This window comes from Hylobates moloch, unplaced genomic scaffold (genome assembly GCF_009828535.3).
Source record: "Hylobates moloch isolate HMO894 unplaced genomic scaffold, HMol_V3 SCAFFOLD_4, whole genome shotgun sequence".
Taxonomy (NCBI): domain Eukaryota; kingdom Metazoa; phylum Chordata; class Mammalia; order Primates; family Hylobatidae; genus Hylobates; species Hylobates moloch.
The window spans coordinates 478,219-498,975 of NW_026652279.1; the positions used below are offsets into that span (position 1 = coordinate 478,219).

At 55.9% G+C, this 20,757-nt stretch overlaps 1 protein-coding gene and 1 long non-coding RNA gene across 2 annotated transcripts; one reads left to right on the forward strand and one right to left on the reverse strand.

Annotated features, from left to right (window-relative positions):
• The first annotated feature begins 3,100 nt into the window (after nucleotides 1-3,100).
• Nucleotides 3,101-6,905, forward strand: DRD4 (dopamine receptor D4). The gene is made up of 4 exons (XM_032149301.2): nucleotides 3,101-3,450; nucleotides 5,339-5,451; nucleotides 5,552-6,258; nucleotides 6,350-6,905. The coding sequence occupies exons 1-4, from the start codon at nucleotides 3,166-3,168 to the stop codon at nucleotides 6,550-6,552; spliced, it is 1,308 nt and encodes a 435-aa protein (XP_032005192.2). The 5' UTR covers nucleotides 3,101-3,165; the 3' UTR covers nucleotides 6,553-6,905.
• A 3,203-nt stretch (nucleotides 6,906-10,108) lies between these two features.
• On the reverse strand, nucleotides 10,109-20,151 carry LOC116466584 (uncharacterized). The gene is made up of 2 exons (XR_004247597.2): nucleotides 19,966-20,151; nucleotides 10,109-10,531 (listed from the first exon to the last, which is right to left on the reverse strand). It is a non-coding gene; the product is annotated as an uncharacterized LOC116466584 (long non-coding RNA).
• Between the last annotated feature and the right edge of the window lie 606 nt (nucleotides 20,152-20,757).

Genomic DNA, 20,757 nt, shown 5'->3' on the forward strand with positions numbered 1-20,757 from the left:
ACCTGCCTTGGCCTCCCAAAGTGCTGGGATTACAGGCATGAGCCACCTCGCCCGGCTTATTTATTTATTTTTTGACAGAGTCTTGCTCTGTCGCCCAGGCCAGAGTGCAATGACGTGATCTCCGCTCACCGCAGCCTCTGCCTCCTGGGTTCAAGCGATTCTCCTTCCTCAGCCTGCCAAGCAGCTGAGATTACAGGCACGCACCACCACGCCCGGCTAATTTTTTTTTTTTTGAGATGGAGTCTTGCTCTGTCACCCAGGCTGGAGTGCAGTGGCGCAATCTTGGCTCACTGCAATCTCCACCTCCCGGGTTCACGCCATTCTCCTGCCTCAGCCTCCTTAGTAGCTGGGATTACAGGCGTCCGCCACCACGCCCAGCTAACTTTTTTGTATTTTTTAGTAGAGACAGGGTTTCACCGTGTTAGCCAGGATGGTCTCGATCTCCTGACCTTGTGATCCGCCTGCCTCGGCCTCCCAAAGTGCTGGGATTACAGGCGTGAGCCACTGTGCCTGGCCAATTATTTGTGTTTTTAGTAGAGACGGGGTTTCACCATGTTGGCCAGGCTGGTCTTGAACTCCTGACCTGGTGATCCACCCGGCTTGGCCTCCCGAAGTGCTGGGATTACAGGCATGAGCCACCGCACCTGGTGTAGACAACCCAATTTTTAACAAAAGCAAAGATTTTTAACAGGCACATTCCAGAAGAGTTAACAGTTAACAGGCACATTCCAGAAGAGGGCATGCTGACAGTTAACAGGCACACGGGAGAAGTGGGGAAACATGAGTAGCCATCAGGAAAATGGACGACGTCCTACTGCACTAAAACGGAAAAAATATTGCCGGATGTGGCCATTTGCAAATACCGTTTCCTGGTCTGTGTCTTTTGATTCTCTTGACAGCATATTTGAGTTAATTTTTTAATGTGTAAGGTATGAGTGGAGGTCCTTATTAAAAATTGTTTAGGCTGGCTGTGTGGCTTATGCCTGTAATCACGGCACTTTGAGAGGCTGAAGTGGGAGGATCATTTGAGCCCAGGAGTTTGAGACCAGCTGGGCTAACATGGCGAGACCCTGTCTTTACAAAAAATAAGAAAATTAGCTGGGTGTGGCACCACGCATCTGTGGTCTCAGTTGTACAGGAGGCTGAGGCCAGAGGATCACTTGAACCCAGGAGATTGAGGCTGCAGTGAGCCATGATTGCAGTGAGATGTGATCACATCCAGTTACATTTGATTTTCAGATAAACAACAGAAGTTTAGTATAGACTGGGGGCAGTGGTTCACACCTGTAATCCCAGCACTGTAGGAAGCTGAGGTACATGGATCACCTGAGGTCAGGAGTTTGAGACTAGCCTGGCCAACATGATGAAACCCCGTCTCTACTAAAAATACAAAAAAATTAGCCGGGCGTGCTGGCGGGCAGCTATAATCCCAGCTACTTGGGAGCTGAGGCAGGAGAATCGCTTGAATCTGGGAGACAGAGGTTGCAGTAAGCCAAGATTGTGCTGCTGCACTCCAGCCTGGGCGATAAGAGTGAAACTCCGTCTCAAAAAAACAAAAAGAAAGAAATTGGGGCTGTCTGTCTTTTCTCATTGTTTTAAAAGCACCTTTATATTCTGGATCTGTGTATCAGAGATGTGTACTGCACACATCCTTTCTCCGCCTAGCTTTGTTTTCACTCTTGGTGGTCGCAGACATCTTGGGGGCCACTTGAAGGAACTCTAAGCCACCAGAGGCTGGGCTGGACTCACCGTTTGGCGCCCAGCCGGAGACCCCAGGGCCACCCTCCCTGGTTCCATCCTGGGAGAGAAGAAACTCCCACTGTCCCAGTCTCTTCTGTGGTGACTTCTTAAGGGTTCTCAAGGGCGGCAGACTGATCTGCACAAGAGGGACTGAGCCTGGCTGCGGCCGTACCTGATGCCTGTGCACACCTGCCCCTGGTGCAGGCCCTTCCCCTGCAGACCCGGTGACCTTGCCCTCTGACACTCACGGTGCCTGCTCCTTCTCAGAGCCCTCATTTCTCCCTTTAATGCACACCCTGTCAGCGCCTCCATCTAGCCCGTGTCCTCCAGACCTTTGAGGTCAGGGGCCTCAATTCCTGGCACGGCCCCTCCACTCCAGGCCTCCCAGAAACAAAGACAAGAGCATCAGGATGTGCACCGCCTGGGGTCCCACAGAGTGGTGCCCCCTTTTAGTGTCTTCTAGGCCCCTTTAGTGACAGACTACAGAAAATACCTCTCAAGTCACAGGTCACCCCTCTTTGATGAAGAGTCCATAGAATTCTCTGCTGCGCTTTGCAAGCACTTTCTCTTCTGCACGTTTGGAACCTGCCAGGGCCTGTCCTGTCTTTCTCCTGGCCTCCTCGCAAGCTGAACCTACTTCCGGTCCCAGGACCCCCTGCCCAGGGTCAGAAGGGCGCCAGCCTAGCTCAGGGTCTTGGGCCGGAGGGAATGGAGGAGGGAGCGGGGTCGACCGCTCAGCTGTCCGCCCGGGGGTGGAGGGTCGTGGGGGAGGTGCCGGCCCAGTTTCCGGGGTGGCCACCCGAGGACCAACTGTGCAACGAGTGGGGCCGCGGCTGACCGTGGTGGTCGCGGGGGCTGAGGACCAGAGGCTGCTGGGGGGGCGGGGGTACGAGCTCGGCGTCGGCGGTTGAGTCGGGCGTGGAGGGTGCGCGCGAGGTCGAGGCGAGTCCGCCGGGGAGGCGGTCAGAGCCTGAGCTCAGGTCTTTCGGCGTCTGGAGGAACGGGCCTGGGAGGGACGTCTTCCCAGATACCAGGTGGACTAGGTGGAGCGCGGGCCAGGCAGGATGGCGCTGGCGTCGATGCCTGCGCGCTTCAGGGCCTGGTCTGGCCGTCCCGCCATCCTTGTTGGTTTCTCGGGTTGCGGACCCCGCGCGGCGCTGGGCGATGCTGGCCTGCCCATGGCCACCACCTCGCTTCATTCCAGTCTCTTTGGGCCGCCACATTCGTCCACCTGCCCGTCTCTCCCTGCGCAAAATTCCAAGATCAGCAAATACTGGGCGCACGGTGGAGCGCTGCGGGGTCCCCCCTGAGCCGGGGCGGGTCGGGGGCGGGACCAGGGTCCGGCTGGGGCGTGCCCGAGGGGAGGGACTCCCCGGCTTGTGGCCCGGTGCTGCCCGCGGTGCTCAGCGCCCGCCCAGGCGCGCCATGGGGAACCGCACCACCGCGGACGCGGACGGGCTGCTGGCTGGGCGCGGGCCGGACGCGGGGACTGCTGCGGGGGCATCTGCCGGGCTGGCTGGGCCGGGCGCGGCGGCGCTGGTGGGGGGCGTGCTGCTCATCGGCGCGGTGCTCGCGGGGAATTCGCTTGTGTGCGTGAGCGTGGCCACCGAGCGCGCCCTGCAGACGCCCACCAACTCTTTCATCGTGAGCCTGGCGGCCGCCGACCTCCTCCTCGCTCTCCTGGTGCTGCCGCTCTTCGTCTACTCCGAGGTGAGCCGCGTCCGGCCGCACGAGCATCCTCACCTGCTCCTCTGTTCCCCGTCCCTGTCCGTGCGGAGGACCCGGCGTGACCCGGCCCCTTTCTGCTCGGGAACTTCCAGCTGGGGCGGCGGCAGGGGCGCTGCGCCTTGTCCCTCCGCGCTACACCCCTACACCCACCGCCGCCACCTCGCGACCTTCCACCCGCTGCGCTGTCTGTACCCCGACCCCCGTTCCTCTCCTCCCTTCCCCCTCTGTCTTGGCGTCTGCTATCCAGGAGATGCCCGTCCTTCGATCCAGGGACCCCAGAAACAGGCCACTTTGTCAAGCCCAGTCCCCTCCGTAGCTGGATTTCACCCCCAGGGCAGCCAGCTGGACAGACAGGCAGATGCAGGCTCAGCCCCCTGGCTGCCGTGGGACACACACACACACAGCCACTGCCCACCACGCACACCTAGTGCAGATGCTGGCACACCCCCAGAAGGAGGCTCACAGCTTGCAGGGGAGACCTGGGCTGGACAGAACCCAGGGGCGGGTAGGGTGTGCGGGGGGGCCAGGCCCCTGCTGAGAACCCTGGGGGGAAGCCTGAGGGGGAATTGGGGGATGGAGCCCACACTCCACACCAGGTCTGGCCCTCTAGTGGGTCGGCCTTGGTGCCAGCCCCTCTGCGTGCGGCCAGAGAAAAGCAGCTTAGAGCTGAGCTGGGGACGCGGTGTCCCGGACTGTGGGGGAGGGGGGACTTGGGGTTTCCCCTTGATGGACACGGTGAGTCCAGGCGGCTGGGGCAGAGACCAGCAGCACGGGACACGCATGACCTGTGCTCCTTTCGAGCCGCAGACATCACAGTGACGACGTTTAAGCTCCTAATCTTCCCAAATCGGCGGGAAGGGATTAGAGGGGCTGCCTGCTCCTTTGCCCTTGGAGAGAGTCACTCCACGTGGAGTCCTACGCTGGGCACGGAGCAGGGTCTTCATATTTTTAATTATAATTTGTCTTCAAGACAATTATGATGTGGATACTATCATCACCCTCGTCTTACAGATGAGGAAACAGAAATGAATTAACGCGCCCGAGCCTCCCACAGCTTCACCAGACAGGCTGGCTCATGCCCTGAGGGACAGAGCAGCCAGCTTCACATCTAGGCCCAGCGGGGACCCTGCCTACCCCAGGCTGGGGAGGGGGCTCCACTTGAGCCCGATGACATCAGGACCCGCCCCCAGGGAATTCCCCAGGCCGTTCTCATGTTTGTAACAAAAGGGAGACCAAGGCCAGGAGCGGTGGCTCACGCCTGTAATCCCAGGACTTTGGGAGGCCAAGGCAGGGGATAGCTTGAGCCCAAGAGTTTGAGACCAGCCTGGGAAACATACCAGGTCCGGTATCTACAAAAAATTAAAATATCAGCCGGGGGTAGTGGCTGCGGCTGTTGTCTCAGCTATTCGGGGGAGCTGAGGCAGGAGAATCGCTTAAACCTGGGAGGCGGAGGTTGCAGTGAGTTGAGGTCGCGCCACTGCACTCCAGCCTGGGCAACAAGAGCGAAACTCCGTCTCAAAAAACAAACAAAAAGAAAAACAAAACAAATCACCGGGGGTGGTGGCGCGCGGCTGTAGTCCCAGCTACTCTGGAGACTGAGGTGGGAGGATCGCTTGAGCCCAGGAGTTCCAGGCTACAGTGAGCCATGATGGAGCCACAGCACTCCAGCCGCCCTGACACAGCGAGACCCTGACTCAAAACAAAGGGAGATCTGAGTGGGGAGGGGGTGTTTCTCTGCCTGCTCCTCTGGCCTCTGACTCACAGCCGGGCCCCCTTCTCCATATTCAGCCCTGGAACTACCCATAAGAGTGGGGGTCACAAGGGCCCGCGGTGGCTGGGAAACCTCAGGGCCTGTGGTGTCCCCGCGCAGGTCCAGGGTGGCGCGTGGCTGCTGAGCCCCCGCCTGTGCGACGCCCTCATGGCCATGGACGTCATGCTGTGCACCGCCTCCATCTTCAACCTGTGCGCCATCAGCGTGGACAGGTGCGCCGCCCTCCCCACCCGCGCCCCCGCGCCCCTCCCGCCGCCGCCGCCCTCACCGCGGCCTCTGCGCTGTCCGGCGCCCGCTCGGCGCTCCCCGCAGGTTCGTGGCCGTGGCCGTGCCGCTGCGCTACAACCGCCAGGGTGGGAGCCGCCGGCAGCTACTGCTCATCGGCGCCACGTGGCTGCTGTCCGCGGCGGTGGCGGCGCCTGTACTGTGCGGCCTCAACGACGTGCGCGGCCGCGACCCCGCCGTGTGCCGCCTGGAGGACCGCGACTACGTGGTCTACTCATCCGTGTGCTCCTTCTTCCTACCCTGCCCGCTCATGCTGCTGCTCTACTGGGCCACGTTCCGCGGCCTGCAGCGCTGGGAGGTGGCACGTCGCGCCAAGCTGCACGGCCGCGCGCCCCGCCGACCCAGCGGCCCCGGCCCGCCTTCCCCCACGCCCCCCGCGCCCCGCCTCCCACAGGACCCCTGCGGCCCCAACTGTGCGCCCCCCGCGCCCGGCCTTCCCCAGGGTCCCTGTAGCCCCGATTGCGCGTCCCCGGTGCCCGCCCTTCCCCAGGGTCCCTACGACCCCGACTGTGCGCCCGCCGTGCCCGGCCTTCCCTGGGGTCCCTGCGGCCCCAACTGTGCGGTCCCCGCGCCCGGCCTCCCCCCGGACCCCTGCAGCTCCAACTGTGCGCCCCCCGACGCCGTCAGAGCCGCCGCGCTCCCACCCCAGACTCCACCGCAGACCCGCAGGAGGCGGCGTGCCAAGATCACCGGCCGGGAGCGCAAGGCCATGAGGGTCCTGCCGGTGGTGGTCGGTGGGTTCCTGTCCTGGGGGACGGCGGGGAGGGGAGTACGAGGCACGGATGGGCGGGGGGGGGGCGCTAACGCGGCTCTCGGCGCCCCCAGGGGCCTTCCTGCTGTGCTGGACGCCCTTCTTCGTGGTGCACATCACGCAGGCGCTGTGTCCTGCCTGCTCCGTGCCCCCGCGGCTGGTCAGCGCCGTCACCTGGCTGGGCTACGTTAACAGCGCCCTCAACCCCGTCATCTACACTGTCTTCAACGCCGAGTTCCGCAACGTCTTCCGCAAGGCCCTGCGTGCCTGCTGCTGAGCCGGGCACCCACGGACGCCCCCCGGCCTGATGTCCAGGCCTCAGGGACCAAGGAGATGGGGATGGCGCTTTTGTACGTTAATTAAACAAATTCCTTCCCAAACTCAGCTGTGAAGGCTCCTGGGGGTTGATGGGGAGGGGGGTTTCTGCCCCAGTGGCCCCAGGCCCCCCAGCCAACCTCTTCCTTCCCGCCAAGGAACCCACAGAGCAGACCCCACCAAGCCGGCCGCCTGCTCAAGGTGAGGTGGGAAGTGGCCCCCGGAAAGCCACTCAGTTCGGCAGCGATCAGGCCCAGCCTCCCCTCTCTGAAGGGGAGAGGAAATAGCACCCAGCAGGGCAAGGTGTCTCCTGGCCAAGCCCAGTTCCACTGGGAAGAGAGGAATGGGGAGAGGCGGGGTGGGGGGTGTCAGCCGCCAGGCCCTGCCCAGGCCAACTCCCGCCTCTGAGAACCAGGCACAGGGGGCTCCAGGCTCTGCTGCCCCAGCACACCCCGGCAGGGGAGCCCAACCTATCATTTTAGAAGCTGCCTTGAGACCAGAGCATAGGTTCCTGCCAGTCCCTGGCCAGAGGATGCCCCAAGCCCCACAGCAAGGGGCCTGTGGTGATGGGTGGGGCCCCACCAAGTGGCTTCCCTGGAGGGAGCTCCGTGCTGTCACTCCTGGTGCCCAGCCACCCTCTGCCCAGCGTCCACCCATGTGGCTGGGCCAAGGGGTGGGAGCAGGGAGGAGGCAGCAGGGCCAGAGGGTGGGCAGAGCGACCCAAGCTGCCTGTCCGCACTGGGCTGCCTGGCTCCATCAACCACAGTGCAGCCCCTGACCCTAGGGCATGAGGGGCGGCTCCCAGGGCCCTCCATGCAGGAACAGCCTACCCTGGACTGGACCCAGCTCTCTCCCAGGCCCAGGCTGTGGGAGAAATGGCGGGCCCTCCGCCTCCCAGTCATGCTGGCTGGAACTTTCCTGTGCTGGGGACGCGGCGTTTGCAGCCAGGGCGGCCAGTCAGGGTGCCAGGCTCCCGTCCGAACATTGACAGACTGTGGGCTGTGCAGTCTACAGCACTGGGCACAACCTCAGCTTGCTAAAATACTCAGTGCAGGCTGGGTGCAGTGGTCACGCCTGTAATCCTAGCTACTCGGGAGGCTGAGGCAGGAGGATCCCTTAAAGCTAGGGGGTCAAGGCTGCAGTGAGCCGAGATCGCGCCACTTCACTCCAGCCTGGGTGACAGAGTGAGACCCTGTCTCAAGAAAGAAAAGAAAATAAATACTGGGTGGAGAGACGACCAAGCCCAATTACTACTTTAGTGCGGCTGCCCCGTCCCGTCTGGTGACCATGCACTTCTGTCATGGCCTCAGCAACTGCCTCCTCCAGGACACCTTCCCTGACTACCTACCTCCCAGGACCAGCCTGTCCCAGTCACCCCCAGAACAGACTGAGTCACAGCGGATTCTTGTCAGACACCCATGAGAGTAAAGGAGGGGCTCCCGCCAGCTTTGTCCCAGGACCCACAGCCCCACATGTACCTCACTGACAGCACTGGAGGCCATGGGAGGTGCACACACATCTGGGGGTCCTGTGGGTGCTGACAGCCCTGGGGCAGGGTGACCTCTGACCATCAGCCTCCCAGGCTTGGAAAGGAGGAGCTGTGGAAACCTGGGATCCCAACAGATGCGTGGTGCTCCGGCTTCCGTTTTACGGAAAATCGGGGAAGAGTAAGTTGCCCCCACAATTCCAGGGAGTACCCCCATTCCATTCCTGCAGGGCCTGGTCGCAGGAGGCCAGGTGGCATCACTGCTGGCGGGGGTCACTGTGCCAGGGGGCTCCCACGGTGCCTCCCCCACCAGGCAGGGGTTCAGCTACTTCCTGCGGCTGTGCTCTCTGCAGAGATGCTGGTGTTCTCAGCTTTGGGGGATTATTCTTAAGAGGTGCAGGTGCTCGATTCCCTGCCACCTTTATGTTGGTTAAAACCCAAAGGAGCAGGCCCAGCCCTGCTGCCTCATGGAGGTCAACCCACAGCCCGCCTGCCTGGACAGGGCGAGGCTAAGCAGGGCCTCTGAGATGCCTCCACCCTGTGGCAATGGCGGACCCTGCTGGGTTGGACTAAATGCTGCTCATTGTAGAGTCTCAGAGGAAGGGCCAGGAGGGGTGAGGGTCAGAGGAAGGGACAGGCGGGGTGAGGGACAAGCGGGGTGAGGTGCAGCATCTGGAGCGTGTCCTGCAGCAGGCCAGACACGTTTTCCAGCCTCCACTGCTCACTGGCAGCACCAACGGTGCAGCACCGGGCGCGCCTGAGCAAGACAATGAAACATCAGTGGGGGCTTGGCCCGGCTGGGCAGAGACTTTACTAAGTAAATAGCCCGGGGCGGTGGCTCAAGCCTGTAACCCCAGCACTTTGGGAGGTCGAGGCGGGTGGATCACCTGAGGACAGGAGTTCGAGACCAGCCTGGCCAACACGGAGAAACCCCATCCCTACTGAAAATCCCTAAACTAGCTGGGTGTGGTGGTGGCCACCTACAATCCCAGCTACTCAGGAGGCTGAGGCAAGAGAATCGCTTGAACCTGGGAGGCGGAGGTTGCAGTGAGCCAAGATCGTGCCACTGCACTCCAGCCTGGGTGACAGGGTGAGACTCTGTCTCAAAGAAAAAAAAAAAGAAAACCAGAATAAACCAGGTGGTCCCGAGAAACCCAGAGACTCAAAATACGGGAGGGCCTATGCTGGGCCCACAGAGCTAGTGTTCCAGTGCACAGCCCCTTCCAAGGGGGCTTTGGCCACCTCTCGCGCTCAGCAACACCTGGTGCAGAAAGCGCTTCAGAGGCAAACATCAGAATCGCTGGTACAGGTTCCTCCTGGCGCTGCCAGCCCACCCCAGGTGCCTGCTGAGCTATCTGCGTCTGTACTTTCTCGCCCCAATGCAGCCACAGCCGTGGAGCCTTCTGTGTGCAGAGAACACAGGCCATGAGGGCAGAAGCTTCCAGAACAAGAGTGATGCTGCTCCAGCAGCGCTCTTGGTCAGGAGAGCAGGTGGGTCCCATGTTCAGGCCCAGCCCAGTGCCCAAACATGCTGGACGCGCCCCATTGTGCCCCCCGCAGGCTTCAACCCTTTCTCTCTCCTCCACCTGGCGCCAGGGCCATGAGAAACAAGGGGGAGACCAGGAGGCCATGAGGCTCTGCATGTGGATCCCTGGACCGAGGCCACTGAGCTGTCCACCTGGACTGAACAGGCTGTGCTGGGCCGTCGGGCTCGCTCAAGCAGCCTGGGCACAGGAGGGCACCATGTGCTCAGAAACCTGGCAGGAAGGGCCACAGGCCTGCTGCACCTCCCAGCAGCCACGAGGTTCTCGTGGAACAGAAGGAATGAAGACCTGGACTACATGTGCCACCAGACGCCAGGGCTCCAGCCTGGCCGCGGTGCCCTGTGCACCGGAGGCTCCAGCCTGGCCACCCTGTCCGGTGCTCCAGAGGTGCGGTGGGCTTTGTTTTCCCACCTGCACAGTAGGAGGAAGGGGAGGAAACCCCCCCCCGAGGGCTGGCACTTCAATGGGCCATCCGCGTGGGGCAGGGAGACCTTATTTACACTTTATTGACAGACACAACACGTATGTACATGCGTCGCAGCACAGGCCCTGTGGGCAAGACCGGACGCTCATGATCCCAGGGATAAAAAAATCTGTCCGCGAGCGGGCAGGGGGCCCGGGCGGGGGGAGTCCGCTCCCCAGGGCACCATTCGCTTAAAGTGTGTTAGTAACTTGTCCAGCAAGTTTCCTTACCTTCCCACACCCCTCTTCTCAACGTCCCCCCAGAGTCCTCAGGGGGGCCTTCGACCTGCAAAAGCCTCACAGGAGTGCGAGGGGTCCCAGCTCCCAGGGCGGCCGACGGAGCCTCACACAGTCACCTTCTCCATCACGCTTTCAGCCACGTGGACTTCGTCTGCCTGGACGGTGACAGCTGCTGACTGGCCGCATATGTGCTGGTGATCCTTCCAGTCCTGGAAGGGAGGACACACCCATGTCAGCAGGGTCAGTGGGTGGAGCAGGGTCTGGACAGGGTCCCCAAGGCGGACCCCAGGCTCCTCACCCCAGAGGGTGCAGCCTCTGTGAGCTCACCTGGGGGTGCTGAGAATGCCCTCCCCAGCCCCCGTGCACCTGTATTCTGGTGGTCTCTGCTCCAATACAGCTTTCCCCACACTCTCTTGTTTTGAGGAATTGGATCAAAAGGCAAACAACAGGCGGGGCATGGTGACTCACGCCTGTAATCCCAGCACTGTGGGAGGCCCAGGCGGGTGGATCCCCTGAGGTCAGGAGTTCGAGACCAGCCTGGCCAACATGGTGAAACCTCCTATCTACTAAAAATACAAAAATTAGCTGGGCATTGTGGCAAGTGCCTGTAATCCCAGCTACTCAGGAGGCTGAGGCAGGAGAACTACTTGGACCTGGGAGGCGGAGGTTGCAGGGAGCCGAGATGGTGCCACTGCACTCCAGCCGGGTGACAGAACAACTCCATAAAAAAAAAAAAAAAAAAAAGTCAAACAACAAACCATGATAAGACTCTCCAAACCAGTTGTTTTGTGTTAGGGATGTAAAAAAATATCACACATACAGAAAAACATTTAAATATGTAAATATTACATATATAAATTACGATCAAGTTCTGTGGGGGTTTTTTTGTTGTTTTGGGGACAGATTTTCGCTCTTGTTGCCCAGGCTGGAGTGTAACGCGCAATCTCAGCTCACCACGACCTCTCCCTGCTGGGTTCAAGCAATTCTCTTGCCTCAGCCTCCCTAGTAGCTGGGATTACAGGTGCACGCCACCACATCTGGCTAATGTTTTGCATTTTTAGTAGAGACAGGGTTTCACCATGTTGGTCAGGCTGGTCTCGAACTCCCGACCTCAGGGGATCCGCCCGCCTCAGCCTCCCGAAGTGCTGGGATTACAGGTGTGAGCCACCGTGCCCGACCCCAGTTCTGTTTTCAATGGCAAAGATGAAAAAGCAAACTGGAACCAGCCCGTGGCTGCACAGGGGCTCTGCAGAAAGAAAGTGGGGGATGGTGCTTGGGAGAAGCCACAGCTCCTGTGAGGTCAGCACACACACCCAGGCCCTGCCTCCCTGCTACTTCGAGCACCTCGGAATAGAGCAGAACTCTGGAGGAAGCGCCAGGTGCTGAAGCTGAGGTGACCTCGTCAGACAGAGGCAGCTCCGTGCACGGGGGCGTGATAGGTACATATATAACACACAGAGCAGAAATAAATGCTTCCAAATGGTGACAGAGGAAGCATTTCCAAATGCTTCCAAATTATTCCCTAGAGGGCAAAATTCCAGCTGATTATAATAAAAAAGCAAAATTAGGCCGGGCGCAGTGGTTCACGGCTGTAATCCCATCATGTTGGGAGGCCGAGGTGGGCAGATCACCTGAGGCCAGGAGCTTGAGACCAGCCTGCCCAACATGGCAAAACCCCATCTCTACTAAAAATACAAAAACGGCCGGGCGCGGTGGCTCACGCTTGTAATCCCAGCACTTTGGGAGGCCGAGGCGGGCGGATCACGAGGTCAGGAGATCGAGACCACGGTGAAACCCCGTCTCTACTAAAAAATACAAAAAATTAGCCGGGCGTGGTGGCGGGCGTCTGTAGTCCCAGCTACTCGGAGAGGCTGAGGCAGGAGAATGGCTTGAACCCGGGAGGCGGAGGTTGCAGTGAGCCAAGATTGTGCCACAGCACTCCAGCCCGGGCCACAGAGTGAGACTACGTATCAAAAAAAAAAAAAAAAAAAAAAAAAAAATTAAAATTACCTGGTAATAGACTATAAATCTACATAGCATGAAAGCACACACATCAGCAAACTGCAGCATAGGGTGCAGACCCACCGCCCGCCCCTCCCCGGCCTCCACTCTGGGGCAACCAGGAAGGGTTCTGGTTCCTGCCCAGACTGTGTGGGGTGAGGGGCCTGCATCCCTCATGGGAGCTGCCCCCAGTGAGAGGATGTGGGCCCCGGACAAGACCCCCAGGAGTTCTAGATGCTTCCTTCTCTGGTCTACAGGTTTGAGCCACTCCTTGGGGCCTGTGCAGATGGAGGGAGAGAGGGCACACATCAGTGCTGACTCTGAGCTACAGAAGCTTCCATCAAGTTCTTCAAGCAAAGAGGCAAATGCCCAGGGTTGACTTTTAAAATCAGAACTACTGAGTTCTTTTTTAAAGCAAATTTTTCCATCGTAAACATCAATGTGATGCTTCTTACAGTATAATGTTAAAATATTTTTGAAAAAAAATCATTATCTGAAAAGCCAGAACTAGAAATTAGTGTTTCAGTTTTTGAAAAATAGAAAAAAAAGGTTAAATTCACAAGAAGCTAACAATGAAAGTGCCTGATACAAATAAATGACAAAAGCCAACACCACAGACTTTAAAAAGAATGACTTTGGGAGGTTGAGGTCACTTGAGGTCAGGGGTTGGAGACCAGCCTGAGCAACATAGCAAGACCCTATCTCTACAAAAAAAAAAGTTTTGAAATTAGCTGGGTGTGGTGGCTCATGCCCGTGGTTCAAGCTACTTGGGAGACAGAGGCAGGAGGATCACTTGAGCCAGGAGGCACCACTGGACTCCAGCCTGGGTGACAAAGCGAGACCCTGTCTATAGAAAACCTAAAATAGGCTGGGTACGGTAGCTCATGCCAGTAATCTCAGCACTTTGGGAGGACAAGGCAGGCAGATCATGAGGTCAAGAGTTCAAGACCAGCCTGAACAACATGGTGAAACCCCGTCTCTGCTAAAAATACGAAAATTAGCCAGGTGTGGTGGCACACACCTGTAATCCCAGCTACTAGGGAGGCTGAGGCAGGAGAATTGCTTGAACCTGGGAGGCGGAGGTTGCAGTGAGCCGAGATCGCGCCACTGCACTCCAGCCTGGACGACAGAGCCAGACTCTGTCTCAAAAACAGAAACAAAACCAAAAACAAACAAACAAAAACCAAAAATAAGTAATGAAATAAAAACAGTGACTAAAAATCCAATTAAGACACAATCCAAATCTGATTTACAGTGATCCAGGCCTCACAAATGAGAATAATGATGCATGGGGCTTGTTTTAAAATGCTCAGCCCTCAGCTCGAAGAGAGAGGGGGACAAGCCAGGAGGGCAGGCGCTAAAGCAGCTGATACAGGCGAGGGCGACGGGCCTCTCATGAGTGATCCAACTCATGTGCACGTCTCACATTTTCCAAAGTTAAGGATTAAAAGAAAGTGTTGGCACCACAGCAGGTAGGTGACTCAATCCAGGCGGTGCTGGGAGCAGGTGGGTGGACTTGACCCAGGCGGTGCTGGGAGCAGGTGGGTGGACTTGACCCAGGCGGTGCTGGGAGCAGGCCACAGGCAGGACACCAGAGCTGGGTGGGGAAAAATGCCCAGAGCCTCCAGACCCTCCTAGGGAACAGGCCCTGCTGTGGGGACTGCAGAGGTGCCCTGTCTACAGGCGTGCGTGTGTGGAGAAAGCATAAAGAGCACAGGTGCCAGAAACACGCCTCAGCTGACGGCCCCCAGGCCTAGGAGGGGCTGAATTTCACGGAGCTTGGCCCCCAAGGCTGGCTTTCTTCAGGTGGATGCTGGGTGCAGGGGATTCCTGTTGGGGCTTCATAACATGCATAAACTCGTGTATACTTTTGTGTACATACCAAGTCCTGTATAATGAATTTTTAAAATTATCACTGCCTTTTTTTTTTTTTTTTTGAGATGGAGTCTCCCTTTGTCACCCAGGCTGGAGTGCTGTGGCACGATCTCGGCTCACTGCAAGCCCCGCCTCCCGGGTTCACGCCATTCTCCTGCCTAAGCCTCCCGAGTACCTGGGACTACAGGTGCCCGCCACCACGCCCGGCTAATTTTTTTGTATTTTTAGTAGAGACGGGGTTTCACCATATTAGCCAGGATGGTCTCGATCTCCTAACCTCGTGATCCGCCCACCTCGGCCTCCCAAAGTGCTGGGATTACAGGCGTGAGCCACCGCGCCTGGCCAAATTAAAATGTATATTGTAATACTTACAGCAGTAAGAAAATAACAACTTTAAAGATACTGTTTAAAAATGTTCAACAAAAGAATTGAAGTGGTACACTAGAAAATACACATTTAACAGAAAAGGCAGTGAAAGAACAGAGGAGCAAAACATGAAACATAAACTGCAAATACAAACACAAATCCACTCACATTTATAATTACATTAAATATGAGATTAGGTTTTGCACAGTGGCTCCTGCCTATAATCCCAGCACTTTGGGAGGCCAAGGTGGGCGGGTTACTTGAGCCCAGGAGTTCAAGACCAGCCTGGCCAACATGGCAAAACCCTATCTCAACAAAAATTAGCCCGGCGTGGTGGCACATGCCTGTAATCCCAACTACCTGGGAGGCTGAGGCAGGAGAATCGCTTGAACCCGGGAAGCAGAGGTTGCAGTGAGCCGAGATCGCGCCACTGCACTCCAGCCTGGGCAACAGTGCAAGACTCCGTCTCACACACACACAACAACAACAACAACAAAACCGGGCATGGTGGCGGGTGCCTGTAATCCCAGTTACTAGGGAGGCTGAGGGAGGAGTATTGCTTGAACCCGGGAAGCGGAGGTTGCACTGAGCTGAGATTGTGCCACTGCACTCCGGCCTGGGTGACAGAGACTCCACTTAAAAAAAAAAAAAAAAAAAAACGGCCGGGTGCAGTGGCTCACACCTATAATCCCAGCACCTTGGGAGGCCGAGGCAGGCGGATCACTTGAGGTCAGGAGCTCAAGACCAGCCTGACCAACATGGTGAAACCCTGTGTCAACTAAAAATACAAAAATTAGCCGGGTCTGGTGGCACAATCCTGCAGTCCCAGTTACTCAGGAGAATGAAGCACAAGAATCCCTTGAACCCAGGAGGTGGAGGTTGCAGTGAGCCGAGATTACACCAGTGCACTCCAGCCTGGACAACAGAGTGATACTCTGTCTCAATTCAAAAAACGAAACAGGCTGAGTGCCAGTGCGGTGGCTCACACCTGTAATCTTAAAACTTCGGGAGGCTGAGGCGTGTGGATCACCTGAGGTCAGGAATTCGAGACCAGCCTGGCCAACATGGAGAAACCCCATCTCTACTAAAAATACAAAAATTAGTTGGACGTGGTGGCTCATGCCTGTAATCCCAGCTACTCAGGAGGCTGAGGAAGGGGAATCACTTGAACCCGGGAAGTTGAGGTTGCAGTGGGCTGAGATCGCGCCACTGCACTCCAGCCTGGCGACAGAGCGAGATTGTCTAAAAAAACAAAAACAGAAACAAAAACAAGGCCGGGTGCGGTGGCTCACGCTTGTAATCCCAGCACATTGGGAGGCCGAAGCGGGCGGATCACGAGGTCAGGAGATCGAGACCACGGTGAAACCCCGTCTCTACTTAAAAAAAAAAAATACAAAGAATTAGCCGGGTGTGGTGGCGGGAGCCTGTAGTCCCAGCTACTCAGAGAGGCTGAGGCAGGAGAATGGCGTGAACCTGGGAGGCGGAGCTTGCAGTGAGCCGAGATTGCACCACTGCACTCCAGCCTGGGCGACAGAGCCAGACTCTGTCTCAAAACAAAAAACAAAAAAACAAAAAACAAAAAACAAAAACAAAAACAAAAAAAAGTAGATCAAACACTTTAATCAAGAGGCAGAGACTAGTGTGGCGGCTCACACCTGTAATCCCACCACTTTGGGAGGCTGAGGCAGGTGAATCCCTTGAGATCAAGAGTTTGAGACCAGCCTGGCCAACGTGGTGAAACCCCGTCTCTATTAAAAATACAAAAATTAGCTGAGTGTGGTGGCGGAAGCCTGTAATCCCAGCTACTCGGGAGGCTGAGGTATGAGAATCACTTGAACCCAGGAGATGGAGGTTGCAGTGAGTGGAGATCGAGCCACTGCACTCCAGCCTGAGGGACAGGGCGAGACTCTGTCTAAAAAAAAAGAAAAAAAAAAGGCAGAGACTATCAGACTAGATTAAAACCTAAGATCCAAGCACATTCTGTCTCTAAGGGAATGCTTAAGAGCCAAGGACACAAATTAGAAGTAACAAGATGTTTGTTTATTTATATATTTATTTATTTAATAAATAGAAGCAGGGGCCGGGCGCGGTGGCTCACGCTTGTAATCCCAGCACTTTGGGAGGCCGAGGTGGGCGGATCACGAGGTCAGGAGATCGAGACCATCCTGGCTAACACGGTGAAACCCCGTCTCTACTAAAAATACAAAAAATTAGCCGGGTGTGGTGGCGGGCGCCTGTAGTCCCAGCTACTCGGAGAGGCTGAGGCAGGAGAATGGCGTGAACCCAGGAGGCGGAGCTTGCAGTGAGCCGAGATTGCGCCACTGCACTCCAGCCTGGGTGACAGAGCGAGACTCCGTCTCAAAAAAAAAAAAAAAAAAATAGAAGCAGGGTCTCGCTTTGTTGGCCAGGCTGGTCCTGGGCTCAAGCGATCCTCCCCTCTTGGCCTCCCAAAGTGTTGGAATTACTGGTGTGGGCCACTGCACCCAGCCAAAAAAATGTTTTTTAAAAAGATGCAGGCTGGGCGCAGTGACTCATGCCTGTCATCCAGCACTTTGGGAGGCCAAGCAGGGGTGGAACACTTGAGTCCAAGCGTTCGAGACCAGCCTGGGCAACATGGCGAAACCCCATCTCAACTAAAAATACAAAAAATTAGCTGGGCATGGGGTGTGTATCTGTAGAGGCTGCAGTGAGTCAAGATCATGCCACTGCACCCCAGTCTGGATGACAGAGTGAAACTCTGTCTCAAAAATAAAAGATGCAAACATTAACCATAAGACAGGTGGAGTGTCTATACTACTATCAGAAAAGATAATTTTTTTTTTTTTTGAGATGGAGTCTCGCTCTGTTGCCCAGGCTGGAGTACAGTGGAGCGATCTCGGCTTACTGCAACCTCCACCTCCCAGGTTCAAGCAATCCTCCTGCCTCAGCCCCGCTAGTAGCTGGGATTACAGGCACGTGCCACCACGCCAGGCTAATTTTTGTATTTTTAGTAGAGATGGGGTCTTACCATGTTGGCCAAGCTGGTCTCAAACTCCTGACAGGTGATCCACCTGCCTCAACCTCCCAAAGTGCTGGGATGACAGGCATGAGTCACTGTGCCCAGCTAGAAAAAATATATTTTAATATAAAAACTTCTATTGGCTGGTGTAGTGCCTCATGCCTATAATCCTAGCACTTTGGGAGGCTGAGATGGGAGGATTGCCCGAAGCTAGGAGATGGAGACCAGGTTGGTCAACATAGTAAGACCCCATCTCTGTAAGAAAAAAAAAAAAAATTAAAGAAATAACAAATAAAAACTTACTGAGACAAAGAAGGATGTTTTATAATGATAAAAGAGCTAATTCATCAGGAATGATAATTATAAACTAAACATATATGCACCTAACAACAGAGTCCCAAAATAAATGAAGCAAAAACAGGCATAATTGCAGATAAAAACAGATAATTTGGCCAGGAATGGTGGCTCACGCCTGTAATCCCAGCACTTTGAAAGGAGGCCGAGGAGGGCAGATCACAAGGTCAGGAGATCAAGACCATGCTGGCTAACACAGTGAAACCCCGTCTCTACTAAAAATACAAAAAATTAGCCGGGCGTGGTGGCGGGCACCTGTAGTCCCAGCTACTCGGGAGGCTGAGGCAGAAGAATGGCGTGAACCCGGGAGGCAGAGCTTGCAGTGAGCCGAGATGGTGCCACTGCGCTCCAGCCTGGGTGACAGAGCGAGACTCTGTCTCAAAAAAAAAACAAAAACAAAAACCAGATAATTCAACAGTAATAGCTGGAGAGTTCAACACTTCACTCTAAATAAGGGGTAGAAGAAGCAGAGAAAATCAGCAAGAATATGAAAGAGTTGAACAATACTATCAACCAACCTGATATCTATCTAACACTCCACCCAACAGAGCAGAATATACAAGCAACACTCTCCATGATAAGACCAAACGCTAGGCCCTAACACAAACCTCAATAAATTTAAAGGTACTGAAAAATATTAAGTATGTTCTTGAACCACAATGTAATTAAAGTAGAAATTAATTATAAAGGTACATTTAAGAAATCCAGAAATATTTGAAATTAGCATACTTCTACTTCTTTTTTAGATCTACTCCTGAATCCAGCACACACTTCGAAATAACTCATAGGTCACAGAAAAAAATCACACGGAAAATATTTTCAACTGCATAAAATATTCGAACTGAATAAAGATGAAACACAGGCCGGGTGCCGTGGCTCACACTTGTAATCCCAGCAATTTGGGAGGCCGAGGCAGGCAGATCACTTGAGGCCAGAAGTTTGAGACCAGCCTGGGCAACATGGTGAAACCCTGTCTCTACTAAAAACATAAAAATTACCTGGGGGTGGAGGTGCATGCCTGTAATCCCAGCTACTCAGGAGGTTGAGGTAGGAGAATCACTTGAACCTGGGAGGCGGAGGTTGCAGTGAGCCGAGATCGTGCCACTGCACTCCAGCCTGGGCTACAGAGCAAAACTGTCTCAAAAAGAAAATAGAGGAGGAGGCAGAAGGGCACATTTCCCAATTGATTCGAAAGCCCAGTGTTGCTCTGACACCAAAATGAGACAAAGACATCACAGGAGAAAACACAGACCAGCATCTCTCATAAATATGAGAAAAAAAAAACATCAAAAAGATTAGTAAAGCTGCCGGGCACAGTAGCTCATGCCTCTAAATCCCAGCACTTTGGGAGGCCAAGGTGGGCGGATCACCTGAGGTCAGGAGTTTGACACCAGCCAGGCCAACACGGTGAAACCCCATCTCTACTAAAAATACAAAAATTGGCCGGGCGTGGTGGCACATGCCTGTAATCCCAGCTACTCGGGAGGCTCAGGCAGAAGAATCGCTTGAACCCAGGAGGCAGAGGTTGCAGTGAGCCGAGATCGCACTACTGCACTCCAGCCTGGGCAACAGAATGAGACTCTCTCAAAAAAAAAAAAAAAAAAAAAAAAAAGAGTGACTAAATGCTCCCAAGTACTCTGATTATGGCAGAAAAAGTTATACAATCCTGAACTACCGTTTCTAGCCTACAAAATTTATCTTGAATTTCTGTGGAGCGGAGGGCTGAATAATAGAGGAACTGTGGACAGTCTCTTGCGTGGCTCTGCAGGGGTGTGGAGGGCTGGGAAGCGCTGACCAGCAGCCCTCAGGGTTTCTAGCCACTACCTGTGGGGCCTCACATGAGAGCACTACCTGGCCATGGCACATGTGAGCCTTCTGCAGGGTCTTCACGGAGCCAGGCAGGAGCCCCGGATTCCCAGAGGGAGGGACAGGGAGAGGAGTCAGGCGTGGTCTGAGGCACCAGGACCACAAGGGGAGGGAGGGCCACCCAGGGGTCTTCGTAGCGAGGGAGGAGGTGGGGGCACTGGGCGTGGTGCAGGTGAGACCTACCTTGCGCTGGCAGAAGGTGGAGCAGTAGTTGACCTTGTGGCAGCCCGTGCACTCGCTCATAGCCTCTCGGCCACAGTTAACGCAGGACTGCTGCAAAAAGGACACAAGAGGCCGGTCAGTGACGTGGCCACGGAGAGCCCCCGAGACGCCGGGGACAGAGGCAGGTGCAGGCAGGAGGCCCCAAGGTCTCCGGTCTCCCCATTGGACTTTTTTTTTTTTTTTTTTTTTTTGAGACGGAGTCTCGCTCTGTCCCCCAGGCTGGAGTGCAATGGCGCGATCTCGGCTCACTGCAACCTCTGCCTCCTGGGTTCAAGCAATTCTCCTGCCTCAGCCTCCTGAGTAGCTGGAGTTAGAGGCGCCCGCCACCACGCCCAGCTAATTTTTATATTTCTAATTTTTGTATTTTTAGTTGAGACAGGGTTTCACCATGTTGGTCAGGCTGGTCTCGAACCCCTGACCTCGTGATCCACCTGCCTCGGCCTCCCAAAGTGCTGGGATTACAGGCGTGAGCTACTGCGCCCAGCCCCCATTGGACTCTTGACTGGGCCTCCGCCCCAGTGCTGCTCAGAACATTCTCCTCACCTCCAGAATCAGCTCTTTCCTGGCCTCAGTAGAGTTTGCCCCCTACATTCATTCACTGGAAGATCAGCATGGGCCAGGAGCAGTGGCTCACACCTGTAGTCCCAGGACTTTGGGCAGTCGAGGCAGGCGGATCACCTGAGGTCAGGAGTTCAGCACAGCCAACGTTGCAAAACCCCATCTCTAATAATAACACAAAAATTAGCTGGGTGT

Coding starts and splice junctions, on each gene's coding strand:
- DRD4 (XM_032149301.2), top strand. CDS start 3,166: ATGGGGAACCGCACCACCGCGGACGCGGACGGGCTGCTGGCTGGGCGC. Junction 5,452..5,551: donor TGCGCCATCAGCGTGGACAG/GTGCGCCGCCCT, acceptor CGCTCCCCGCAG/GTTCGTGGCCGTGGCCGTGC. Junction 6,259..6,349: donor GGTCCTGCCGGTGGTGGTCG/GTGGGTTCCTGT, acceptor CGGCGCCCCCAG/GGGCCTTCCTGCTGTGCTGG.